We start from the raw sequence: 17,417 nt of genomic DNA on the forward strand, positions 1-17,417 counted from the left end.
AGTTTGTGAGTCCCGAGAAGCTCCGAAGAAACGAGAGTCTACGGACTGGCCCGAGGCAGGCCAACTTAAAGTGACCACCTGTAACCCTTTTCAAAAAGCAGATGGGGAAGTACGTCGAGTGTGCAAACGATCCAGGTGCAGGACGTGGCAGAGGGAAGAGATGCGAGAGGAAGGGCTCTCGCGTGCGGAAAGAGACACTCCCATTCTGGTGGCGGGTAAACTCGACACATGAAAAAGACACATGTTTAGTGTAGTACGCAGAAACGGAAGGCATCCAAACTAGGTTTCAGCGCTATGGGACATTATTCGGCAGGAAGATTCTGAAGTGGTGCAGACTGCAAGAAACAGGATTCTCCTAGTCCACAGTAACTCATCTTTGAAGCCTTCTTCACCCTATTATTACTGACCATTCAGTGGACACTAATAGAGGGTTCCCTGATACTCAAAAGTACAACGCTCCCATTTTGTTACCATCTGTTAGGATATTTGGGGGTAGGAGAATGCCCCAAATTTTGCCCATAAGTTTTAATAGCAGCAGAGTTCCAGGGAGGGCGGGGGTGGGGGGTGGAGAGCAGAAACCCCCCCAGACACAGCCTCCCGGACAGAGACCATGCTGAGGCCACTCTCACACTGGACCCCTCAGGCAACGAAGCTCAAATGCCCCAGGAGGGCAGGGTGCTGAGGAACACCCACCCCAGGCACTCGGCCTGTGAAGACTGAAGCAGGTTCAGACCCAGACCCAGAATCAAGCTACTTCCACTTCTTCTCTGTGAAATGTCTTTTCATCGAATAATTTTTTTTTTCTTTTTGGGTCACACTTGGCGATGCGCCGGGGCCACCCCTGGCTCTGCACTCAGGAATCACTCCTGGTGGTGCTCAGGGGACCATATGGGATGCTGGGAATCGAACCCGGGTCAGCCATGTGCAAGGCAAACGCCCCACCTGCTGTGCTATTGCTCCAGGCCCTCATGGAATGAATTTTTGCATGATCCTAGATGTGCAGGTAAATGAAATAGGCATACAAACTTTCCTGATATTAAATCATGAGAAATTATTTTAAAATAAAAATGGAGGACAGGGAGTTGAGGTCAACCCAGCCAGGGGTGCACCAGAGACCACACAGCCAGTGCCAGGGATGGAACCTAATCCCTGCTCTGGGCACGTGCTCAGCCCACTGAGATTCCTTCTCTCCATCCTCAAACACATGTTTTAAAAGTCATCACCTGAAGTTAGGGTCTAGAACATTAAAAAAAAAGGCAAATAAGTAACATAAGTTCACTTGCTAAGAGAGGGGCAAGGAGGCTGAGTGACACTCCCTGCCCCAGACTGGACTTCTGACTGAGGGGCACTTTCCTGTCGCCCCCTGAAGCTCTGGGCCACTCACTCATAACCGGCCCCTGACCACTTATCCCCCACCCAGCCTGTGAAGGACTCAGTTTCTTACACTAACAATGGTGCACATGAAGAGTTTTGCTCATTTAGGGGTCTAAGCACTTCTAACGTAACCTCTTTTTGATGCAGGAGAGCCAGAACACTCAAGACTAAACATAAAGGAGTATGAAAAAGTGGAAAGGCAGAAAACACGAATACTCTGATGGGGATGAGACTGAGTCTATAAAAAATCAAGTTGAAATGATTGAAATGTTTCTAAAATATTGTATAAAAAACAAAGATTTCCTCTGATGGACTCATCGGCAGACTGTAGAAAACAATCACAAACTTGAAGACAGACCAAGAAAAATTATTTTAACAGATGTAGATCAAAGGCTCCCAAACGAATTTGGTCTAAATAAATTGCAGAGTACCTGCCCTGGAAATCTGCCCTCTTCAAGTAGACAAACAGAAAATGGGAACCAATTCTTCTGAAGGCTACCACAGCCACCTGGGTAATTCCAGGGCCACTGGACTTTCAGAAATACTATATGAAACAGCAAAATGTTTCCATATTTGTTATGGATATCTATAAAGATATCTACAGACTCAATAAAATTTCTATCAAAACACAAAAATAAAACTGACATTGAAACACAAGAGAAACCCCAGTACCCAAAGCAATTGTGAGGAAGAATAACAAAGCTAGAGACATTGCACTTCCTGATGTCTAATTATATCACAAAGCTACAGTCATCAAAAGAGTATGGCTAAGGCATACAAAGATATGAAATGAATCAAGGGGGTCAGCAATAAACAAACTGACACATACACAGTTAACTAATGTTTGACAAGGGAGCCAAGAGTAGTCCATGGTAAAATCTTCAATAAAACAATGCTGAGAAATAGGATAGTCACATGTAAAAGAAATTTTCATTTTCAAATTACACTTTAACAAAACCAAACAAAAAATGGATAAGGATTTAAAAGTTAAAACTAAAAAATTCCTAGAAGAGAACACAGGGTTGGGAGAGGGAACTCCTTGATATTGCTAACTATTTTTTAAATGGTACCTAAAGCACAATAACCAAATTTAAAATAAACAAGTGAGACTACATCAAATTATAAAGCAAATTAATGTCAATACAATGAAAAGCCTTGGGGCCACAGAACACAGCAGATCAGGCACTTGTCTTGCACACTGCTGACCCAGGTTCAATTCCTCATGGGGCACCCAGCTTGAACCCAGCCAGGAGTGAACCCTGAGGACAGCTGAAGGTGGTTGCAAGACAAAAAAATAAAACTAAACAACAACAAAGTCAACCTACAGGGACAATCTGCAACTTATAACTTGAAAAGGGCTTCTGACTTCTGAAATATATAAGAAACTCATGCAACCTCATCAAATAGCCAAAAAATAACAAAAAAAAAATAGACAGAGGACTTGAATGAACAATCTTCGAGAGAAGACACACAAATCACTAATAAGTACATAAAAGGCAAAAAATATTACTAACCATCAGGAAGATGTTATTAAATTGTTTGTAATTTTACTTTTACTGACAGTTTCAATACTTTAAAATTTAAAAGGCTTCATAACATGCAACTGCTTCACTGTATTTTCCATAATAATGAATTTTGTTCGTATGTGAAGATGACTATTCTAGATGGGGTTAAACAGCACTTAAGAACATAACCATATTATATCCCATGATCTACATAAATTATGATTTTAAAAAGACTAAATAAGGATTAAAGTGTCTGATTTGCAAAAAAAAAAAATAGCTGATTTCTTTTCAGATTGTTGTACCGTATCAGCAGACCTGTAATATGTAACATAACAGTAGAAGTGTGAAAAGTCTTAAGACAGTTTCTGTGTTGAATATAGTACGAATATTAAGAGAAATCTAACTATATTTAGGTTCCAGAGCATCGTCTTGCAAATGTTAAAGGCATCGAAGAAAGAAAAAGGCAAAATACAGTTTAGCAGAATGACCAGCACTACCCCCAGACATTAGTAAAGCCATAAAGAAGTTCCAAAGAAGGGAAACTAAGTACTTCCCCTCTGAAGAGAGATGGGCTTACATGCTAACTTAAGCTCATTATGTATTATTCTAATATTTTAATTTCTATATTAGGAAATGATAATTTTCAGTAGATATAAACACAGTTCAGAGTGTACTAATGCCCGATCATACTCAGTAGTTACGTGTCTGCTGCCATTCCTCAGAGGCTCTCTGGGGAGAAAGGAGTAGACAGGATCAGTGACCCCCACAAACAAAAAGGCTGGATCTTCCTTCCCACTAACACCTGTGCTGGTCAGCCTCAGAAGCAGTTCTAGCTACAAAAGAGGGAAAATGATCTTTTTTCCTTTTTTTCTTTTTTACCCCAAGATATCTGGGGGGAAATTATTTGTCTATTAAATTTGGCTACTTTTGAAATGGAGAGTTACTGTCAATTTCACACAAAGCCTTAAAATAATCAAATAGTGAAGAAAATTTACAAAGTTAGAAGAGGCAATAGTGAGGAGTGAAGAAAAAAGTAATGTGACTGTATCACTCTATCACTGTCATTCCATTGTTCACCAATTTGCTCGAGTGGGTGCCAGTAATGTCTCTATTCATCCCGGCCCTGAGATTTTAGCTGTGTCTCTTTACATGTCCTTCCAAACGGTGCCGTATTGGAGGCTCTTTCAGGGTCAGGGGAATAAGACCCATTATTGTTACCGTATATCAAATATGCCACGGGGAGCTTGCCAGACTCTGCCATGCGGGAAGGATACTCTCGGTAGCTTGCTGGGCTCTCCAAGAGGGACAGAGAATGTATATAAGAGAATACAAGTATGTTAAAACCAAACACATATGTGCTGCTTTAGGTATATCAGTGCATATAGTGTGACTTAAAACCAAGCTCCCGGAAGAGAGCAATGCAGAGAGTCTCTTACCCGAGTGCCTGGCTGTCTTCCCTGGGGCCTCTCAGAGAGGGTGGGCTCCAGCTTCCCTCCCCACTCCGAGCAAAGCTCCCGTGACCGAAGACGAGGCCCTTCTCCACACGTTTGGATGAGCCTCACGCATGAAGGAACCGGCAGAGGAACCCACGTGTGTGGGACACGGGGCTGAGACCTCCAAGCCTGCTCCGGTCGGGACTGGGCCTCTTCCGCCCAGATTTCCCATTTTCCAGTAGCTAGGCAGTCACACCCAGGGACTGCCCCTGGTGCCGTGTAATCCCACCAATGGCCAACATGCAGAGACTTAAAGCCAAGCTCTCGGAAGATATTTTATAGCCTACTTCTCCCTCTGGGAGAACCTGGCAAGCTACCAAGAGTTTCCTGCCCACATGGGAGAGCCTCACAAACTCCCCGTGGCATATTCATATGCCAAAACCTACAATGCTGGGTCTCATTCCCCTGACCCTGAAAGAGCCTCCAATGCGGCATCCTTGGGAAGGATGAGTAAAGAGAGGCTTCTAAAATCTCAGGGCTAGGACAAATGGAGACGTTACTGAGACACTCAAGAAATTCTATGATCAATGGGATGATTATGATGATGATGGTGTGGAATGGTAATACTCATACTTACCATTGGAAAAACGGAACTTTTTGGTTTTACTTCAAGACAAATAGCATGATTTGTGGTAATATTAACACTGTACAATGATAACATTACAAAAAAACATTTGCTGGGTCAGAGAAATAATATAGCAGGTTTGTCTTCCTGCCTTGCCTTGCACGTGACCCGCCAGGATTCAATCCTAAAATCATAATCTGAGCACCCCCTGGAGTGATCCCTGAGTGGAGAAACAGGAGTAAACCCTGAGCACCACAAGGTGATACAAAAATCCAATAAACAATATATAAAAAGAAACATCTCAGTGTAAAAGTATAACATTATTAACAAATGCATACAAAATTATCATTCAATATGTCTTTGAGATACAAATTATTATCTAACTGAACTCAAGTGAAATCCTGACCAGTAACTGAAAAAAATTAAATTTCAATTATTTCTTTAAAATATCAATCTTCTTGGAAAACTTTATGATACTAAGAATGTCACAATGTATTCTACTATATTTTTAAGAGACTCGCCTGAAAGGCAAATCAGGATCTACACATTTATCATTCACTGTAAACTCTGTTCAGTGTTCTTCATTCAAGGAAAGAAAGTTTATAATGAAACCACTAGAGGGCACCCTTGTAATCTGTAATATATGGGGTGGGGTGGGTGGGGACACAGATTTAGCTATAATCAAATTTGACATGTTGGATGTTAATATTATCTCAAGTGAGAAACGAGTGCTGGGAGTGTGATACTTAAAATTAAAAATGCGGAACCCACATTTTTTTGTTGTTTTGGTTTGGGGAGCCACACCTGGCAGTGTTCAGGGATTCCTGCTGGCTTGGTGTTCAGGGATCAAGCCTGGCCAGGGCTCAAGGGACCGTGTGGGGTTCTGGGACTGAACCTCTGGTCAGCTTTGTGCAAATGTCCTTCCTGCTACACTATCTCTCCAGCCCCTGGGACCCACATTTTTGAAACTAGAATGAAAAGATCAAGTTTATAGACTATTGACATTACAGATTAGATTAAATATATGCAATATAAAAGAGTGACTTTGGAAAAGGAATTAATAAAACATGCTTTTATTTAGGTAGTTGTTTTGCTGGATGCCTTTTAATAGAAATACATTCATTTAGTTCAGAAAACTTTTAGCCTTTGAAACTTTTTTAGCTAAATCAAAATAGTAACATTATCAATATTAAGTCAAATAACATGCCAAAAATAAAAATAATTTTTTTTGCTGATTATGATCTAACTAAACTTATTTTATTAATTTATGTTAAACATTCTTTCTAATTACCTGTGCTTTCTTCTTTATACACACACTTCCACCCCCTCACGCCATTACCCATTATTTTTTTCACACTGTAATTTACAATCACCTTTTTCTCGGCCAGGAGAAGCAAGAAGCTGCTTCTTTCTCCAAACAATGAATATTCCATTTATTTCTTGACTAATAAAACATAACTACTCAATAGGTTGTATTTTTCCAGCAATCTTAACAAACATGTCATTTTCTGAAGTCTATGTTATGTCACCTGAGCAAGAAACAGTGTCTTTAATTACATTCATTTTACTCCTACAGTCCACTGAATTCCAATGAAGAAAAATGTGTCATAAACCTAATTCCATAAATCACTTCCTCCAAGGTAGGTGTGAATGGCCTATCAATTATTACTTTTATGAAAGGTAATTTAAAGAATCTAAATTTTTATCTCATAAATTTCACAGAAACATTTGAGGACCTTAAAATATGAAATTTATTATACAAAAATGTAAACCACCTGATTGCTCTTATTTTTAAGAACATGTTTACATATTTGGATTTTTTTAAAGTCTTTGCTCAGCCAAAACTGACTTTAAAATTCCCTGCAAGCTTCTAAATGTTAATGGGTATAAAACTTATGAGAACACCTTCAGAGATAAAATGATATTACTCATCAATAACAAAATGAGCTCATCTATTAGGATGATTTATAAACCATTAAGTACAAAAGGACTCAAAAGACAGCAGAGCTTCATTTTGAATGTGCGTATCACCGTGTGTAATGGGCAAAAATTGAAAATAACAGAACCAGTGATTGTCAAAAACTGGAAAATAGCAAACCAACGATTCTTTGTATCTGTGGACCATTCTCCACACCTGCAGCGAAAAGTCTGTCATACAAATCATATTTTAGGGTGCAAACATCTTCCCTATTTGTGTATTTTAAAGATAACTATTTACACATCAACCTATTAGTCTCTATGTCAATATATTTTAGAAAAAATAAAATAAACTTCCACTAATTCAATGGTACCTGGACTCACTAGCAGAAATGATACCTTAAAATATTTGATTTCTATCTACAAACACTATATCAAGTTAAAGTCTTGACTCTGTTCAATGTACAACTATTTAGCAATAGGTGAAATGCTTAAATCGGAACACAAATTTTCCCCTTTGTGTAAAGATGACAGTCCTATTCATATTTTCCCATGAATTTGGTTGCAAATAAATCTTGGAGGATTGCTATTTGTTCCAGTCATGAAATAGTTAAGAGTGATGCATTTGCCAGGGTTTTAATAGGGTTTAACAACAAAAAGCTCCAATCCTCCAATTTCCTTAGATTTTGTTGCACTGGTTCTGCTTTGCTTAGGGCCATCCATCTGTTAATGTTGATTGTAATACAGCTACACTCCTGTGTGTACTTCACTAGTCTGGTCCAGTTGGTGTGTATGTGTGTGAATGTGTGTATTTCATGCCGGTACACATTAAAATCACTAACACAGGCAAAGAAGGTCTTAGACTGAAAAAAAAGAAAGAGAGAGAGAGAGAGAGAGAGAGAGAGAGAGAGAGAGAGAGAGAGAGAGAGAGAGAAAGTGTGTGAGAGAGAGATCTTAGGTTTGCATAAATTTTGCATACGAAAGGAATTTCTCATTCTTAGAAGATCCTAATATTTTTAAAAGAAAATATTTTAAATTATGCTTTTAGCTGACAGACTAAACATTTTCACTAAGTCTACAGTATTTTGTTCGAAAATAAGATGGATGAAAGAGGTATGCAAGCAAGATTAAAGCAGTTCTGCACCATGACCGGTGGCACTATTCTCACTGGACCCAACTGGCCCTGTTTTCAATAAAACCAGAGGAAGAGCCTTTCCCTGGAGTCCTGTTAGGCTGGGGCTGCTGCTAGAACTGTCATCTTCACACAAAAGGGAAAAGGGTTGGGTCTTACAAATGTGAAGCCTAATTGGGAGATCTTCATGGCTGTACCCTTGACATTTATTTAAGCCTCATCAACAAAACGGGACATAACCATACTAATTAGCAGACCAGCGCACAAATCACTATTTGTTGGGGGGTGGATGTAGACTCCCACTTTATTCCAAAGAGAAGCTAAGTAATGGGAAGCTGGCTTGAAATAATATACATTTTAGTTTGTTCTTTTCCGCAGAGCCAAGATTATAAAACTTTGTTTGCATTTAAAAACATATCCTCAGAATTTAAACTACCATTCTTTTGAAACTCGAATGAAAATCAAGTTCTTAAATTTGCACAAGTCTAGACAGAAACTGGAAATATAAGGCAGGAGCCTTATATGGTTAACATGAACTCTTAAAATAGATAATCAAATGGTAGAGGAACTGAATTAATCAAGTTCATAGTATAGCTGACAATAAAGTAACATCTTTGAGGTCTTACAAACCAAGAGATTTCTTGTCACATGGCTAAATATTTCTTTTAAAAATCAAACTGGAATCTTAAGTCATCCCTGCTTAAGATGATGACAAACCATTTTAGGGTGTTTGGTTTAGAGACTGGATGCTTGTTTCTAACTCTGGACAATAACTACCAAGGCAAAATGAAATCAGACAGTACGAATGCTACAGAGACCTAAGCTTAAGGTGTGTGTGTGTTTGTGTGTGTGTGTGTGTGTGTGTGTGTGTGTAAGTGAAAAGTTACTGTCTAATTGTGGGCAGATAATTTATGCACATTACAATGTCTAGAGCATCCTAGGAAAACAGAAGCCAAACCTGTTCTTTTTGTTGTTGTTGTTGCTGTTGCTGCTGCTTTGGGGTAGCACAACTGGCTGTGCTCAGGCTATATTTCCCGACCTGTGTATAGGATCACTCCTGACAAGCTCAGGAGACCATATGCAGTGCCAGGGACCAAACGCAGGTCTGCTGCATCCAAGGCAAGCTCTCAATCCCTGTACTACGTCTCTACCCCTGGGGTGCACTGTCTGTTACACAGAGTTTAGGGATGCTGTGTTTTGTTCAGCACTCCTCAAGATCGAGTATCTCAGGATCCACAGGATCCATATTTTATCCATCTGTCTCTAACTCCCCCTCCTCCATAAATACTCCAAACCCCAAAAACACACTAGTGGCTAGGACCATTCCCAGAATGAGTCTAACCGTTTTTGAATCCCTCTTCTGCCACAATTACCTTCAGGCACATTTCATAATTCATTGCTCCCTTGTTTCTACATTTTGAAATCATCCCCACCCTGATACGATGGGGAGGATTTCATACTATATTCATCATATGAATACTTTCATATTATTTCAAATCTAGAAAACTGAGGGTTAGAAAAGTTGAGAGTTTGAGATTCCTCTTTAACTTTAACTTTCTTTCCCCAGATATAAATGGTATGGTATAAGCTTATATCTTTACCACCTTTTGTCTGTTTTTTTTTTTTTTTAGGTGAACCAACTCTAAGGTGAGAACCAAGGCAAGAATCACCCATTAGGGTAGGCTAACCTTAAATGTACTAAGCCTCAGACTCACAGTATATATAACATTCAGTCTCCAAGTATTTAAAACCACAGATTTCTTTGATATCATTTTGGTTCATAGCTTTTAAGAATCAGCAATAGTGAAAACCTTGGGAGAAACTGTCGTGAAACACCTCTTCTCCAAGGGTTGCCTCTGCAGCTCATTCCTGCTACCCTAGGCTACCCGGGACTGCACTATCTACATCTCTGGTTGGAGACCATATGCAGTGCCCGGGATTAAACCCAGGTCTGCTGCATGCAAGGCAAGCACTTAATTACCGTGCTGTCTCTCTACCCACTGGGATGCAAGGATTAGTGCCTGGCCCGTGGGCTGCCTAGATTTCCCCACAAGAAATTGGATTTGGGAATTATGGTAATTTTCAGTAACTGCTTAACTAAGGGCCAACGTGTTCACCATCAGGTGTACACAAAAGCAGGAAAGTACAGTGATGGATTATGTCGAGAGAGGAACAAGGCCAGGAGACAGAGAAAAGGAGTGAGGTGGGAAGGCACAGAGAGAAAGGGCAGGAGGAAAGGCTGATTTTCCTCCTTAACTACTTTCTCCACTTTCCAGTTTTAATCCTACAATAGATCTACATATAACCACACAAGAAAGACCTGAGAAAAACCTATTTCCTTACAGCAATATAGCCTAAAACTTTTTAAGTTTCATTTTTTTAGTTTGCTATTAAGAAATTAAATAAGTCAAATCACAGATTAGATGACAATTTCTGTTTGAATCAGCCATACTCTAAAAATAATGCTATTCAAAAAAAATTAAAAAATAATGCTATTAAAAAACTAGAAGCTCAAATAAGAGAAATTAGCATTAAAAAAGATGTAGTCCAGCTGCTTGCACCAAAACTTTAACAGTGAAATCTGCAAAGAAAAATTTCAAAAGACACAAAACCTTACCTCTTTGATAAATATATATATTAATCTAAAACAAAATAATCAAATTTCAATTATAGAAAACTAGAAGCAAATCACTAAATTATTAAAAAGTCATTTGCTCGCAATAACTTGAAATATGAACAGTAACTGTTAGTTGATTTCATTGGCTTCCATTTCATTCCTAAATTCCTGGGGGCAATTCAGGCTATCTCTACACCCACAGTATCTCCGTATCCAGAAAAACTAATTAGCCAGCAAGATAGTACAGTGGGTAGGCCGTTTGCCTTGTACACAGCTGACATGAATTTGATTCCTAGCACCATAGACGGGACCCTGAGGCCTGCCAGGAGTTATCCCTGGACACAGAGCCAGGAGTAAGCCCAGAGTACTGCTGGGTGTGTCCCCACCAAACAAACAAACAAACAAACAAATCTAACTGGGCATTAAAAATTGTTTCTCAGTCCATTCTGCCACTATTTATAAGTAGCAGGACCATAACTTCATTTGTAATAAATGAAGCTTGCAGTGCTTCCAGTTCTATAAATGTACAACTATAAGCAACTCTCTTCATGTACCTGGAACGAACAGACGCCATTGGGCTACACTAGCACGAGACAGGGGACTAATGGAGATGTTGTTGGCACCTGCTCGAGCAAATCGATGAGCAACAGGATGACAAGTGATACAAATGATAAACAACTCATGAATTCTTTATAAAAGTTTCTTTATCAATGAGAATTGTGCATATAAATTTTGTTTCTTTTAAACCTGAGGTACACACTTTTGAAAAACCAGAAACACATAGCTATGAATCTAAATACTTTCCCACTGAGTTCTATTTGAAGTAGTATCAGCACATCAGTCAATATTTACAGCAAATTTTAAAAAAGCTTTTGAAAAAGACAATATATATTTCTTCATATTCTAATTTTTATAGATTATTGTAATTTCCATGGAATAATTTCTGCACATATATGACTTCTATTTATTTTAGAGAAAATAATACATGAACCAGTCATTCACACTATGTCAACTGAACATTTGAATGTCTCCTCATTCATTAGCCACTAAATATCTGATTTCAAGTTCTATGGGATGCTGGCTCTCTGACACATTTGCCTCCTGATTTAACTGCAGCAGACCCATATGCTACCTCATCATCTCCTTGAGTAAAATTTCTGACTTTCTTACCAGAGATTAAAATAATAATAATAATAGTAATAGGAAGAAGAAAGAAGAAGAGGAAGAGGAAGAGGAAGAAGAAGAAGTCCAAAAATGTTTGTAAAAATTAATCGAAATTGTGTATTTACAGAATTTGGAAACATCAGTGCAGGTAAATAACCTTACCTGGGAAAGCTTATGTGTTTCTAGGTCTCTTCCCTTTTCGTTGTGTAACGTGTAAACTGGTGTATATTGTACAGAACCAGAACAGGTACCATAATCGTCATCATTTTCCTAAAATTGAAAATATACAAGGAATTATTTTAAAATACACCTTTTTGGTACAAATTTAAAAAAATACATAGGAGGGGCTTGAGTGATAGCACAGCAGGTAGGGCATTTGCCTTGCACACGGCCGGCCTGGGTTCGATTCCCAGCATCCCATATGGTCCCCCGAGCACTGCCAGGAATAATTCCTGAGTGCATGAGCCAGGAGTAACCCCTGTGTATCGCCAAGTGTGACCCAAAAAGAAGAAAAGTACATAGGAAAATGCATTTTCTACATAACATACTATCTATTTTAAAATAAATCTGACTAATTTGGATAACTTAAATAAACTTTATATGAAAATAAATTGTTTTCAATCAACTTAATGAAAGTTTTAAGTATTTTTTTCTCCAAAGGTAGAAATCCAAAATAATAATAACTGATAATAAAATCTGCAGCAAGTAATATACAAATTAAATCAAAGTATGTATATATGTATAAGTACACATCAATATTCATGTACATATACTTATTTTTAGATTCAAATATACATCCTTGGACATAACCTTTTGTAAATTAAGAACATAATTCAATTTAAAATAGCTAATACTGGAAAGATTCTCTATAATCAAATAAAGGCATTTCTGGTTTAATTCTATACCAAAGATAATCTTTTTTAACATATTCTGTGCTTAAAGCAAGAATTTCAATTTTGATATCAAGGCAATCAAGTTTATGAAAACATATATCCTGCTAAAACATCTTTGAAGATTTCCATAGTTTGGTGATAAAATATGCAAACAACAAAGAGATTCGTCAGTGGGTGCATATAGAATGGCAGAGAGTTGCCAGAGGGCTTGCTATGAAAAATACATTCTTGAATAAAGAAGTAAGCATATTTTAAAAGTCATTAAAAACATAATTCTCCTTTTATTTGTAAAGTATAAGCTTCTAACTAACGCAAAAATCAAGGGAGAATGAAAAGACCATAATACCTTATGTTTTAGCTTACTCTTCACTTCCTTTATCCCCTGTTTTGCATGATTTTTTGCCTAGAGAAGGAAAACACAAGAGATCGTACTTACTGAAAAATTGCTAGCTATCCAAATAATTTAGTGAATGAACGAAATATAGACTAGAAACCCATTTTCAATGGGACGTCATAAGATTTACCATGATACCTCAATTAGCTGATGAAAACATGATTTATCTTATTTGCATAAAAGCAATGTAGAGAGGCTAATCTATTTTTGCCTACTTGGTTCTCAACTACAAAAACCACGAAAGAGTCACGGGATAATGAACAGCCATTTCTTCTGCGGAAAGAGAAGCGGTGACCGAGGAGAGGGAGCCCCTCACAGCGGCAGGCAGGCCTGGAAACTCAGGCCACTTGACACTGCGCTTTTCCAGGCAGGGACCCGGTTTTGATTAGCACGGTTTCTCTTAACATTACGGCTGTCTCAGGTACAGTTTTTCTTGCAAAATGTTAAAAGTCACGAAACAAATCACTTTGTTTCAGTTATTATTACTTCTATTTTCAGCTAGATTTTTATTGGTTTACAAGAGCATCAACACTGGTTGTAGAGAGCATATGCAAAGGTTATCCTCACGTTCCATAGGGAATCTGGCACCAGCGTTGGGACCTGCTGGGATTCCTGTGGATTATAATTTAAATAAGTACAGCTAGGAGCTTCTAGAAAAGCTGATTAGTCTTTGTTCCACTGCAAATTCCCATTCACAGTGACCATTCACAGTGACCAGGGACAATTTGTATCTATCCTGTTTTTCCTCAGCATTTGACTGTACTCTCCATACATCACAGGAATCTGTTTATCGTCAGAAAGACTTGCTGAGTGCTAATACTTCCTATGCTATTTTACAGATGAGGAAACTGGCTCCAAGGGGCTAAAATCTACACAGTCTAGATTCAAATCTGGGTTGTTTTCATTCCTAAATCCAACTTCTTTCCATCTCAAAGAAGCAAGGGCTAACATTATTCAACTACATTGAGTAGATTGAAAAAGTTACTTTCTGGAAGAGTAAATGCATGTCTAAGTTTGCTGAGGAGAAGGATCTTTCATTCCTGTTATATCTAGAGCGCCATGTATAATATTTGGCATAAAGCAACTGCTTACAAAGTTTCTTGACCTAAACTTATATATTAAAGAAAAGTGAAACCAGAATATATTATATATAGTGCAAGATAATTTAAAGGCAAAAAAAACCCAGCATACTATATTTCCATGATTCCTTGAAATAAAAAACAATTTTCATATTCATTTTTTTCGCTCGCAAATGAGTCCTATATTAGGCCTTATACCTCCAGTAGGTATAACTGTGTAACTACTGAACAATGAATGTTTCCGTTCACATACCCTAGAATTTGTACCCATAAGATTTGGATTATACTCTTGTTAACAAAAAATGAATTTATCATTATTATTATTATTATTATTATTATTATTTTGTTTTTTGGGTCACACCTGGCGATGCACAGGGGTTATTCCTGGCTCTGCACTCAGGAATTTCCCCCGGCGGTGCTCAGGGGACCATATGGGATGCTGGGATTCGAACCTGGGTTGGTCGCGTGTAAGGCAGACGCCCTACCCGCTGTGCTATCGCTCCAGCCCCTTATTATTATTATTATTATTATTATTATTATTATTTTGCTTTTGGGGACAAACCTGGCAATATTCAAGGGTTATTCCTACTGGCTCTACTCTCAGGAATTACTCTGGCAGTGCACAGGTTCTATATGGGATGTCAGGAATAGAACCCGGGTCAGCTGTGTATGAGGCAAGCTCCCTCCCCACTGTACTCTGGCTCTGGCCCATAATCTCTATTCTTCCGAAGTCCACCTTCTCCCTGCTCTTCTTAGTATATGGAGCTGAACAGTGTCAGTCATGGTTCTGTAAGTCATGTAGTGAGATTCATTAAAAGTCTGCTCCTACATTCTTTACTTTTATTTGTTAGACTCGTAAGGGAATACAGGTTTGATGAGTGTCAGCTCTAGTTTTCTTTATGACCCTTGTAAGCATAAGAAAAAGAAGAAAATAAATTCAAGAACTGAAAAATGTTCTGAGCATATAACCGAACCATTGTTACTTAAAATAATTACATATTCAGTATTTCTATATAAGTGCAAAGGTCAGTGCACACTGAGACATACAACTACCAAAGCAGACACAGTATTTCCATGATTCTCTAAAACAGAGCACCTGACTCTAGTAATCACTCAAAATAATTGAGTGATTATTTTAGTTGGAAAAATGTAATAGTTAAAAAAACAGGTTCCAGAACTTAAAACTTTATCCTCAGTAGAAAATCAAGGTCAATAAATTCTGTCAAACCCAGATAAGAGAAATTTTGTTCATAGCAATTTGTGGTCAAAGGAAGAATTTTAGAGTTCTATTTCAGAAGTAATCTGGAAAGTAATCTGGAAAGAAGTTATGGTACAACTGAGTGTTAAAAACCAACTTATTTACTTGCTTAAGCCTCTTGAGTAATCTATAACAAGATTTCCAAAAAATTATGAAAATGAATAAATATGTTTGAAAGGGACTAAGCATGAAATTAATTTATGGGATAATCACCCCTCCCCCCATTTTTCCTGGAAATACTTTAATGTCTTACAGTTAATAGTCCAAAAATATACCCCATCAAACATGTTAAAATAATTAATAGTTTTCTGTTGTTTATTCAAACTGTAAAGAAGCAACATGCATTTATACCTCTTCTAGGAAACTAACAATTTCACTCTAAATTCTCATTAACAATTGCTATCATCTATAGAACCTGCAAATACAGAAATATATTCTTTGTCAGAAAAATCTAAGATGAAATAAAGGTTAGAAGGAGAAGGATAAAATTATAAACAATGAAGTTATAAACACATTTACTTCATCACCCTGAAGAATGAATGAAATTAAAAGCACAATATTTCAAAAAACATTACAACTTCTCCAAACCTAGAAAAACTTCAAGTTCCTGGAAGAAAACGAAGGGTTCCTGGAGGGCTGAAGAGAGTGTTGGGGAGTTAGGGTGCACACTTGTGTGGACCAACCTGGATTGGATTGTGCACACTTGTGTGGACCAACCTGGATTGGATTCCTTGCACCACATGACTTCCAGAAAATGCTGGGTGCAGCCCTGGAGGGCGCTGAGGACCATAGGGCCCCGAGCACCATAAGCTTGAACTCATGCATGGATTACGGGCTAAGATGGCCAAGTTTCTTGACTGTTATGGCTTTTAAGAATATTAAGTTGAATCTGAGAAACAAGGTTCAATATGAGTTTGGATTTTCATATGGCAGCTATAGTGAGACAGCAATCCAAGAAAGGTTTCCTAACAAATCCAAGAACAGTCAAACAAAATGCAGAGGCTGATGTTTCAAGGTTTAATGATGTTTCAAGTTAAAATGATCGCTCCCTTTTTTCAATAGGAAGTCTTCAAACAGATCAGAATTCTGCTACTAAGGCTCAGTCTACTTTGTAGATGTTGCTTAGTGTAAAAATACAGTCTTCTTAAAAAATTTTTAAAATAAAAATGTTGATTAACAAGAAAATTGTAAAACATTATCAAAATCATTAAAATTTAGCATTCTATTACTAGTTAAACCATATCCACTCATTTACAGAAAAATAAAAAATCTGATAACATACGATACTTTTTTTTTTCAATGCCAAGGGTTGAAACCAGGGTTTCACACATATAGGGTAAGATCTTACCACTAAATTACATCAAAGGCCCTGAAGATAAATTCTAGTAAAATAAAAATTATTGCCCTAAATATTTTTAGGAATATAGATTGACTATGACTTACTGTGAATTTTAAAAAACCTTCACTGAGTACCAACTCACTACCTTCTTTCATAAGAAATAACTACCCTGATATTGGTGTATAGAAACAAAGCAGGCAGAAACAGGGTCTATCCATAGGTTGTTTGAAAACATACGAGAAGCCTTATTATTAAGGGGTCAAGAAGGGCACTTTGTCAGGGAAGTTAATCCTAAACTAAGTCCTACAATCCAGGAGTTTGTTAGGTAAACCAAAGTCAGGAAATGAGTGCTCCAAGTAATAGGAAAAGTCAAGAAATGAATGCTCCAAGTAACTGCCCAGGAAAAAGAAGCAGGCACCCACAGAGAGAGAGCACAGGGCTTGGGCACAGGCTTTGCATGCTAGTCCCTGCTTTGCACCCTTACACTGCATGGTCCCCAAGAACCACAGAAAGTGACCCCTAAACATAGAGCCAGGAGTAGGCCCTGAGTAGCTTGGGCAGTGGCCCCAAACCAAGTAAACCAATTTCTTCCATATAAGCCTCAAGTACACCAGAGAACTGAAAATATGTAGTTGAAAGAAAAATAAATCTTATAAAACATCACTTCACATGGACTATTTTTAAGTT

At 37.9% G+C, this 17,417-nt stretch overlaps 1 protein-coding gene across 1 annotated transcript in view; it reads right to left on the minus strand.

The window, feature by feature from the left end:
• The window catches only part of DENND1B (DENN domain containing 1B), a 223,246-nt gene that overhangs the window by 23,953 nt on the left and 181,876 nt on the right, over nucleotides 1-17,417 (minus strand). The window contains exons 18-19 of the mRNA XM_055144664.1: nucleotides 13,007-13,063; nucleotides 11,930-12,037 (exon numbers count right to left, since the gene is read on the minus strand). Of these exons, the coding sequence (XP_055000639.1) occupies nucleotides 11,930-12,037; nucleotides 13,007-13,063 (165 nt within the window). The remainder of the gene's footprint in view (nucleotides 1-11,929; nucleotides 12,038-13,006; nucleotides 13,064-17,417) is intronic.

Source organism: Sorex araneus, chromosome 7 (genome assembly GCF_027595985.1).
Source record: "Sorex araneus isolate mSorAra2 chromosome 7, mSorAra2.pri, whole genome shotgun sequence".
Classification (NCBI taxonomy): domain Eukaryota; kingdom Metazoa; phylum Chordata; class Mammalia; order Eulipotyphla; family Soricidae; genus Sorex; species Sorex araneus.